At 42.2% G+C, this 10,834-nt stretch overlaps 1 protein-coding gene across 1 annotated transcript in view; it reads left to right on the top strand.

Moving 5' to 3' along the window:
- Nucleotides 1-154: 154 nt before the first annotated feature.
- The window catches only part of srebf2 (sterol regulatory element binding transcription factor 2), a 48,936-nt gene continuing 38,256 nt past the window's right edge, over nt 155-10,834 (top strand). The window contains exons 1-10 of the mRNA XM_046028799.1: nt 155-496; nt 5,005-5,384; nt 6,641-6,827; nt 6,931-7,091; nt 7,272-7,424; nt 7,585-7,866; nt 8,499-8,613; nt 9,217-9,368; nt 9,847-10,051; nt 10,182-10,357. Coding sequence (XP_045884755.1) covers nt 406-496; nt 5,005-5,384; nt 6,641-6,827; nt 6,931-7,091; nt 7,272-7,424; nt 7,585-7,866; nt 8,499-8,613; nt 9,217-9,368; nt 9,847-10,051; nt 10,182-10,357 — 1,902 coding nt within the window. The 5' untranslated portion in view covers nt 155-405. The remainder of the gene's footprint in view (nt 497-5,004; nt 5,385-6,640; nt 6,828-6,930; nt 7,092-7,271; nt 7,425-7,584; nt 7,867-8,498; nt 8,614-9,216; nt 9,369-9,846; nt 10,052-10,181; nt 10,358-10,834) is intronic.

Below are 10,834 nucleotides of genomic sequence, written 5' to 3'. Positions count from 1 at the left end.
TCAAATAATACAGAAGCTTCTGATGGTTGACGTACTATCAGACCACGGCAAATACGACCGTGTCATTGGACGATGATGACTGGTCTCATGACAACAACAGATACGTGCGGGCCAATCACAATCCGCATTGAGTCACAGAGTCTGTTTGTGAATGACGTAATGAGCGTAAAACAAGATGGCGTCGTCTTAAACAAAAATTGGTGTGAATTAATTTATCGACGTAGACAACTGCCTCTCTTGAGGCTCCAGGGTTGTTTTACGGTTGTTCCGTTAAATAATAACCTTCACGAGCAAAACAGCGTGCTGTGGGCGTTTCTGAACGCCACAAAATAGCCTTCGGAACTTGTGTCTTTTCTCCTGCGACCCTCCGGTGACAGCCGGGGAGGCGAGCTGCTGACAGACAGGATGGACAGCGGAGAGTACATCCCCACCATGGAGAACATGGACACGACTTTAGCGGAATTAGGGGACGAATTCACCCTGGGAGACATCGACGGTGAGTAGTTGTGTTAGCGCCAAAGGTGCTCGGTGTTGTTGTTTCTTCAGCTAGATTTGGCCTGTTTCCTGCTCAGTCTGGCATTTCTATGAGATGCTCATCCTGCTGAGCCGAAGGAGCTCGGGAGGTCTGGCTATGACAAGTTTAGGATTCAGTGTATTCACGATACAGCTGGTGTGAAAAGTATTTCTCAGCCCTACAGTTTCTAATATTTTAGCAAAAGTTCACTAATGTCTGTTATTTAGTTAATTTACATCACTTTTGGAAGCTGTCACCTCGCATAGGCCTTTCAACCCATAATGTGTACTTTGGGATAACATTTCAGGCTTTAAGTTTTGTTATGCTCTCTGTAGTTATTTCAGTGCTGCGTGTCTCAATCAAGAGCCAGGCTTCAATGGAAAAGTCGCTCAGTGAAGTGTTATTTTTGCACGAAGCAGATTTGGGTGTCATTTGGCAGGAAGCTGTGGATGTGGGCAGTGAAGGGAGACCCACGGGTGTAACGTTACTTACTCATCAAGCTTGACTGTGTTATTACTGTAAGCCGAGGGCCACAACATGAACCATTTTTATTAATATCTTAGGATGCCTAACAACATCAAGCAAAGGAACTGCCCTAACTTTGGTACATTTACGTATGTTTGAATGTTGATTAATGTACATCGCCCCTTCTCAAATAAACAATAAATTACAAATACATTTAGAAACATTTATTTAGACTTAATGACTTCCATGTAGGGTTGCAACTTTTTGCTAACCGTTTCAGAAAGTATCACGGTTTTCACGGTATACAGTATGATACAAATATTATTATTATCAGTTACAGTGACCATTAAAGGAATAAAAACAAACGCTTTTTTTTATAATTTCACAAAATATTATGTCCTGATCAAACTTGAAACCGAAGTATGTGTAAAAGTCTCCCTATTGAAATTTAAAAAATAATAATAATAATATATACCTGCAGCTGAGATTATCTGTCTGGTTGGATTTTTTCCATAACCGGCAATTTTCATTCCATGGTATACTGTGAAGTGAGGAAATTTTTTGGGGATAACATATGTGTGAAGATCCAATTATGTGCTCTGCAGGCAGGCACTCGGTGAACAAACCGTATCCCTCATCCAATCTCGCTCTTATCAAAACAAGTTTCACCCCTTGGCACACAGTGAAAGGACAGGGCTTTTGGTGTAATGCTGGCCAGCATAGAGTCACCAGATTTCCGTTAGGGTGGAATTTTACTGAATGCTAAGTCACCAGACCGGACTGATGCACCGTTGTGTGTGTGTGTGTGTGTGTGTGGTGTAGCCATGGTGGGCAGTGGGTTTATAATACTCACTGACATACAACAGTACTGGACTTAACAAGACAATGTAACAAACAACAATAGGCAACATTGATGATACTGCACACAGGCTTATGAAACATTTCTAAAACTCTACCTGCCTTTGATGTTAAATCTCTTTTCAAAGGGGGGGCTTGGACCGAATGAGCAGACAGCACACCCCCGGCTGCAGTTATGTAATCCCACTTAATCATTGTGTCAAAAGAGAGGAATGATAACTGAGGGTTGACTGATGGATTCACTGGCGAGCTGCAACCGAGTCGGCCCACACTTTGAGTTTTGCTTCACTCGGTCTCTGTTTGGCCTGCAACTAAAGGATGAATAACATTTTCCCATCAGGAAGAGCAGCCAGCTGCAGAAACATTGACCCCTGTTATAGAAATCATAGGCATTATCTCCCTAATGATGTGCTTGAGAATATTTGCTTTTATTATATGTATTTAAAATCACCGCAGCCTCTTTCAAATCTTAAAATAGACAGTGATAGGTCTCTGTACTTTCTGTAGACCTCCAAAGATATTTAACCTTTGTTCTTCAGACGAGCCATTGAGTGTAAGGTCTAGAGGCCACTGTAAGAGCTCATGCACTTGACCCTATATTCATCTAGAACATTCTTCCTCTCCCAATTATTCTCTTAGCAACTGCAGATCTGGTTATATAACCTGTTTTCTTTGCCCTGAGCAGCCTAGGAAACTGTCCCCCTTTTGATGGACCCTTTGTGTCAGCTTGTCTGAAGCTCTGGGGGCTCAGAGCTGCTTTGTCTTGCCTGTCATAAACAGTCTTCCCCCCCATGGAGGTGTACTAGTGCGTGGTCCAGTGTGTCTGCCTACATAATGTGTGCATGTAAATGTGACATGTGAAGGACAGGCTGGTAAAAGCTCCTGAGCAGAAAGGCTAATTAATGCTACTATGACATTATGTATCTGAAACGGTCCAATATATGGTTTTAATCAGGTATGTTGCTTAAAGGATGATTCTTCACATTTTACCCTGAACCTCTTATTGTTCTTGTTTTTGCCATGAATATTAGTTATGTTGAGGTTTTAGGAAGTGCTGTCTAGTACTGCTAACCTCTCAGTGTCAGCAGATGTCAGATACACAGTAAGTGCCAACCACAGGAATTACTGTCCTTGGTTTGCCCATTGCTATTTTGTGACCCTTCATCAAATCACTTTTTATACTCACGAGATTGTCTGACAACAGAAAAAGACAGCTGTATTTGCAGCCAACAACACCTTTTTTTTAAATTGTTTTATAAACTGTATAAAAATGCAACAAGTGATGACAGGCCGGTGACTGGAAGTTGGGTGCTGCTGCTGGCAAAGATGAGAACACTTGGTGTTGTAACGTTTGAGAGTAGGTTTTCTTTCTCTATTGTCTCAACCTTCATCATGCATTTATTCTTGAAAACGTGATATCAAAAAGGCATCAAATGTAATATATGCTGCAGCTCAAAACTATGGCAGAAACAGAGCAAAAGTAGGAGAGCCATTCATTACATTTCACTATAGTATGAAATGTCACACATTTGAATTTATTTCAGATTTCTTATCTATATTAGGCAAAGATAACAGATGACAATATTATTTTTTAATTCTCAGCTTTTTGAAAGCATGTGTCACTGCACTGTGATTGATATTGTGTGAGAACAAGTTCTTATATTACTGTATTGCAGAGAGGCACTCCTTGCCTCTAATGAATTCACACATGAGTTGCAAAGTAGTGACTGGAATTAACTTCTACATCTAAAGCAAGGCAATCTTGTGTTAACTTGCACCATTAGGTCATTAAACAGGGCTGTTAAGATCTGTTGGCTGTGTGAAATATATGTCGATGAATGTGCTCTGCGGTCTGTTGGGTTGTCTGGCCTCACGCTGGTGTGCAGCAAGACTCAAGTTCAAGGTTGCAGGCTTTGTTCATTGACCCTGACAGCTAAACCCATATTCACTATCAGTGATACAGATGTAAGGCATTTGTCAGTCTTGAAGTTCCAAAGTCCTGTGGGACCATGAAAGACGCAGTGTTTTTCACGGTAATGGACCACAGTCTTTTGTCCTTTGGCAAACTTCTTCCCTCTCATTTCTGTCAAGGTGAACAAGAGATGTTGACACACCAAACATGGATGGGCTGGCAACTGAGTGTATATTAACACACACACACACACACACACACACACATATACATATATACATATATATATATATATATATATGTACTCATATGTATGTGTGTGTATGTATGTATGTATGTATGTATGACTTTGGCATCAAGGCAAAGTCTATAATAATAACACCACTTTTGCATCTTTGCTGTATGTAATTTATTGAATGCTATTAGGTGGTGTTTAACAACACAAGCACAGTGCACATTCATCATCATTATAGTGCCATCCATCAGGTCTCTCAATGCTGCGGTATTCTTTATCTAAGTGCTTTTTTACCTCGCTCCCCTTGTCTTTGTAGGCCATCACCACAATTACTAAACACCTCTTCAAGGCTATCTGATTGAAAGGCATTTAGATTTCTGGACAATCTGCCATTGATTTATGAGCAGAACAGTAGCTATTTCTTTGTGTGCATGTGTCAATTCAAGGCCAGTCCGTGAAATTCAGGTCTTATCTTTTAGCAGTAAACAGCCAGTTGTACAGTGGACCAACCGTACCACCTTGTGTTTAGTTTCAGTGGAAGAGTTCTACACATATACACATCACCTGATATACCTAAATAAAGCGTTCAACCTTATACAGCTTGGAGTTGGAAAATGTGCATACAAATTATTATATGTAATACTTACTTGCATAATAATTGTGCACACAGTGTAGATAGAAAGTGTTATATTACCTACTTGTATTATAAAATTGGGTGTAGCCAAAGCCTTGAGCAGTCAAGTAATTGTCAGTCAGTCATGGCATTTAGATTACCTTTGCTTTTAGTCTCACAGTGTTCCTGCTAATTGATGCTGTAAATTTGTGAAAAACATTTCTTTGTAGTGAACCATTTCAAAATGTAGAATTGTTAAGGTTTTGATATATACTACCATAAGCTATATTAAATCTATTTGTTTCATATAATTGAATCCATAGCAGAGCTGTCCAAGATGCTTATTTGGATTTATTAATCAAATCCAGACTTGTTGTAATGTCCATTCTGTCTCCTCTTCTCCTCAGAGATGCTGCAGTTTGTCAGCAACCAGGTGGGGGACTTCCCAGACTTGTTTGAGGACCAGATGGCCTCAGCAGGCTCTGTACAGAGTGGCGGTGCCAGTGCCGCCCTGCGACCTGCCGCTCAAACGCCTCGCACCCCCCAAACTCCACAGACCCCTGCTGCCTACCAGAGCTCCAGCGTCTGCCTCGTCGCCTCCCAGACACTGTCTCCCCAGTCTCTACCCCTCACACCTCCCCTCACTCCTGCCCAGACCCCCTCCCCCACCACTGCCTCCTCGGGGCAGCAGCAGGTGACCCGCAGCCCTCCGCTCCTTCAGCCACGGCCTCAGGTGGTCCAGCCCATCCAGCCTCAGCCCCAACAGACGGCCCAGCCTGCCATCCAGGTATCACCTATCTGGGACCACATTCACACACAAAACCAGTGTTTGAGATTGGTAATAACTCACGATTTACTCATTCTACTTCTAGTTCTGCTAGTTAGTTGTATGACTGTTTTGTAATGTTATTGAAAGGTATTATAGTTTAAGCTTTTAAAGTTTTGGGTCACTGCGGGTCTGAAAGGGCTATATAGACGCTTTCAGCGGTAACAACATAAACAAACAATACTGCGCATGTGTATTACTCTGGCCCAAACCTAACTTCCGGCAGACTTCCTCAAACAATCCATAACAAGTAAATGACGTTAACTAGTATGGGCCTCCGCAAAACTGCTTTCTCCTCCCTCTCCCTACCTACTTCCACTCCACATTGAGTGCCATCTGAAACCAATGAGGGCGGAGTGGGTTGTTAAACCCTCAAATGCTGGGTAAACACCGATGCCGGCTTGTTGAAAGTGTGTAACACCCTTTGCTGCACGATGAGCGACCTTTCTTTCAAATGTGAGTTTTGTGTGACTTCGCTGGTTAACATGTAGGATTTTTAATTTCCAAAACTACACTAACATTTCATTTATACACTAACAACGTAGCTCAGAGGTTATTCTGTGTTTTAAAAAAACAATACAACTGTTGTTTATTTGATACATATATTATAGCAGTGAGTGCAGTGGTAACGTCAGATTCTATTTATGGTGGGGAGAGGGAAGTTGGTCCGAAAGTTGGCCGCTGTATTTTTACCCTACGCGGGTTAGTTGGATCAAATACCCCTTTAGGGAGCTCAATTTCGCTGTGAGGGTGACTCCGAGCAGAGTTCACTTCGTGTCGGAGTGGAAGTGGCGAGGGTCTAGTTTCGGAAAGGCTCCCAGTAATAAACAAACAGAACGGAAGTTAACTTTGGGCCAGGTGCATCACCTTGGCAACGGGTCCGATGAAATCTTCTGTAACTTGTCGGTGTGGGATAATTTTGTTGTTGTTGTGCCATCGATACTAAAAAAGCTTCTGCTGACAGGAGAAATTCCGAGTACTGACTGACTGTAAAATATAATATGCAGCTCAGCATCCCTACAAACAGCAATGCACATCTCAGCAAAACTGTAGTCAGCCTGACGGATATAGTTTATTGTTTTGAGTGAAATACCTTTCCTAAAACAGTACATCAAAACACAGATAAAATATCTTATGTTTCACTGAACTTTAAATAATCTCAGAGGGAAAAATACATGTTGAGAAGAAGCTATATTTATTTTTCTGCTTAAATGCAGATGCACACCCAGGGGATCCCCATGCAGACCCAGACCTTCCCGGTCCACACCCTGGTTCAGACCCACAGCCAGACGCCCATGCCCATCCAGACCCAAGCGGCCCAAACTGTGATGATTACCTCCAACGGTGGACGTTTCATCCAGAACCCAGTCATCTGCCACCAGAGCCCCCCTCCTGGTTTCCAAGGTGACCAAGAGAGAAATAATAGGGTGTTCTGATGAACTTTTTTTAATGAAGTGGTCATATGTGTGACTGGCAAATCATCCATCGTCTTGTTTTCCATTCCCAGTCCTCCAGCCACAGATGCAGAGCATTATGACGTCACCACAGCTCCAACCAGTGACCATTCAGCACCAGCGTGTACTGACCCCAACCGGTCAGACCATCCAGACTCTCTCCACAGCGCCCACCACAGTCCACACCATGCAACAGCAGGTGCAACAAGTACCTGTAAGTGATCTCTCTGTTATTAGCAGGGTTGGACGAGAATCACAGTTTTTACTATCAGAAAAAGAGACCATCCTTTTTTAAATTAAAGGCCCTGCAGAGCAACTGAGTCCCAATGCCAATCTTTTAAACTGCTTGCAATCAAACATAAAAGCTTCACATTTACCTTTGTCTCTCCAACAGGTTCTGGTCCAGCAGCCTCAGATACTGAAGACAGATTCACTGGTTCTGACAACACTCAAACCAGATGGCACACAGGTGCTGTCTACCATGCAGAGCCCCGCAGGGATCACCACCTTGACCACACCCATCCAGAACACAGCTCTGCAAGTCCCGGTATACAGCTAGTTAAAAAGATTTTATATTTCTATATGGGTTTTTTATAATGGTCACAATTTTGGTCCCTAAAAAAGGCAGCATCTGCAATCTCACTGCCACGTTTACCATCAGTGATTCATATTGAAACTAACACACTGCTACTGATTGCTGTCCCCAGACACTGATGAGCAGCAACATCCTGACTACCGTCCCTGTTATGATGGGAGGAGGAGACAAGCTGCCAATCAAGCAGCTACAGCCAGGCTCCACCCACTGCACAAACGGCGCCAGATCCAGCATGGATCAAGGCCAGCTAATGGGAGGAGTAGTAGGCCCGGGAGGAGTGGTGAAGGAGGGCGAAAGGAGGACAACCCATAATATCATCGAGAAGAGGTACCGGTCCTCCATCAACGACAAGATCATCGAGCTCAGAGACCTGGTCATGGGAAATGACGCGAAGGTAAGTGATTTATACACTGGGATAGGGAAACGGTAAGACTATTTTAAAGAGGTCATATCATGCTTTTTGGCATACTAAAAAAGCCCAAAGTTGCATTTGCAACTGCCAACAAAGATCATGTGTAAGATGCATCACTCCATAGCTAAAACAAAGTGTTTAACACACAGGGTGAAAAGAGGAGCTGCAGCAATCAGAATCAGAATCAGAAATACTTTATTGATCCCCGAGGGGAAATTATTTTGTCAAAATTGCACACTAGTCAAGGTAGATAGAAAAGGAGTATATAAATATAAGAGTATAAACATAGAATATAAAGACAAATATAAAGGAGTGTGGGTATGTACGATATTTACATTATTAAGAATTATTATGGTGAACCAAAAAGTACTAGTGAATAAATAGCAGCAGAGAATATTACACATTCATTATTAAACAGGTAATATTGCACAGAAAGTTTTTGGAAAATGAAACCATGTAAACCTGTTCTGGTACAACCCCTAAATAGGATTTTGAACCTGAAAATGAGCTTAATATGACCTCTTTAATGTCGAAAATGGTTTCAGTGTTTATATTGTAATCATTTATTTAGATATTGAATCCTCACATGTCCTCCTTCATGTCTTTCTTCCCAGATGCATAAGTCAGGAGTGCTGAGGAAGGCCATTGACTACATCAAGTACCTGCAACAGGTCAACCACAAACTACGCCAGGAGAACTTGGCCCTTAAAATGTCCAAACAGAAGAACAGTAAGTGTTTTACATTCAATTCAATGTGCTTTATTGGCATGGCGTCAGATTAAACAACGTTGCAGCAAAATCCCAAAGTTTACATTTTGAAAATGACATAAAAGGAATTTATGCAATCATTTTAGCAGTTATAAGTTATGGCAACAAAAAATACAGATAAAATGTAAACTACAAAAAGGAATGAACCAAAATTAACCTGCCATGCAGCGAACAATGAGTGCAACAGTCCGCTGAGTTATTATATTGGCGGCAAGGTTTGTCGTATGTCCTTCTCCTAGGATTATTCTTAATTTCTTGTCATATGCAAGTTCTTTGAAATCAAGTGTTAATATATGGGATTTCTCAAAATATTGCTCCCTTGTGCTTCTCTCTTTACCAAATTTCAGGAGAAAAAGTGTCTCTTTCTCCACCTCACCTGTCGTACAGTGCTCCCAGACTCTATATGTCACATACATTATGTGACATATAGAGCACTTGTTTTTGAAAAGTGCTCTACAAATAAGGATTATTATTATTATTATTATTATTATTATTGACGGTTATAAGCAGAGGATGATCTGTAGCAGCTTGAGATTTTAATGCGTTTCTGTCTCTCTATCACAGAGACAGTGATACTGTCTGAAGATGTGGAGCTTAAACAGGAAATAGTGATGATGTCACCACCAGCCTCGGACTCTGGTTCTGGTTCCCCGCCCCAGTTCTCTCCTTACTGTGTGGACTCAGAGCCAGGCAGCCCCTTACTGGATCACGAGCAGGTAAAGCACAAAGACAAGGCCGTCGGCTTAGCATAAGACACATTAGCTGCTGTGTGGAATAACTACAAGGCTTTTGTTGTGAAGATGGCTTAGGAGGCATTGACATACATTTTATCAGTAAGGTTAGAGACTGCTAATTCTTTGTCTAAATTTAGAAATAATTCTGATCTTATTTATTTTGAATATTACAAGGGAGGAAGTCTTTAAAAGATGCAGATGTTCTGGTTTGTGAATAATAGTTTTCTCACAAACCAGTAGCCATGCATATTCTCTGGTAATTCTACTAGATCATTGTATCTCTAATATGCTCAAATAGCATGCCCAAAGTTATGTGACCATCATTAATTGTGTTGCCAAAGCATGCGGGCTTGTGATGCAAGTTTAAAAAGTGACATAGTAGTGAATTATTCTACAGGCATTGTAATTTTGAAATTATTCATTATTGTGACCCTCTTCTTTATCTCTCTTAACGCCTCAGATGAAGAGTGAGCCAGATTCTCCCTCCTCGGTTGGAGTGATGGATCGTTCTCGACTGCTTCTCTGCGCCCTCACTTTCTTCTGCCTGTCCCTAAACCCCTTGCCATCTTTGTTGGGCTCTGAGGCCTCTGAGAGCACCAGCCTATCTGCGGGCCATGTGCCGTCTAGAGCTCTTTTCTGGTTCCCGAGTCACACCCAGGACTTTGGTGAGCAAGGCTGACCCCCCGCCCCGTTTATAACACAAGTCGAGAGTCTGGACATCATGATTTGAATTTCTGAAGTATTCCAACATGTGTAATGACCTTACCTCATGTTTAATTTCCTCTCACCCTCCAGCATCCTGGCTGCGGTGCCTGTTGCCGTGGGTGATGGTGTGGGTGCTGAGCGGGGTGGGAGCGGTGTGGGGCTGTGTCAGGGTGCTCTACCTGTGGGAGCCTGTCACACCACTTCACTCGCCAAAATCTGTGTCATTCTGGAGGCATCGCAAACAAGCCGACCTGCATCTCTACAGGGTGAGTACGCATCAGCTGTATGTTTCTAAGAAGTCTTAGGAGACCTATTATGCTTTTCCATTTTTTATGACTTATCTACAATGTTGGATGTTTATGTTAAACATGGACAAAGCTTCAAATAATGAGGTAAAAGTATTTTTGAAAAATTTCTGTGAGCAAAAACCTTCAAAAGAGATTTCCTCCTGTTCTGAACACTTTGTTTTGAACAGCTTTTTCCACCAAGGGGCTCCCTTTGATGAAACAAGGAGCCTAGACGTAGCCGGTGTTCCGTATATGGTCTTTTGCTCCGCACAGCTGCAGTCTGTCTGTACCTCTCAGCACCAACAGCAGCCTGGGCTGAGTTCAGCGCAGACAAAACGTAGCAAAACATTTTTTTTGTACAGAAACGGTGTTTCCCTGAACACCCTGCTGTGTACGCAAGTACACTGAATTTTCCTGCCTTTTTAACACTGTTGTGTTTACAAATTTGTCGAGCTG

This window comes from Micropterus dolomieu, linkage group LG02 (assembly GCF_021292245.1).
Source record: "Micropterus dolomieu isolate WLL.071019.BEF.003 ecotype Adirondacks linkage group LG02, ASM2129224v1, whole genome shotgun sequence".
Lineage (NCBI taxonomy): Eukaryota > Metazoa > Chordata > Actinopteri > Centrarchiformes > Centrarchidae > Micropterus > Micropterus dolomieu.
The sequence above is the reverse complement of the archived record's forward strand: the minus strand, read 5'-3'. Positions and strand labels throughout refer to the sequence as shown.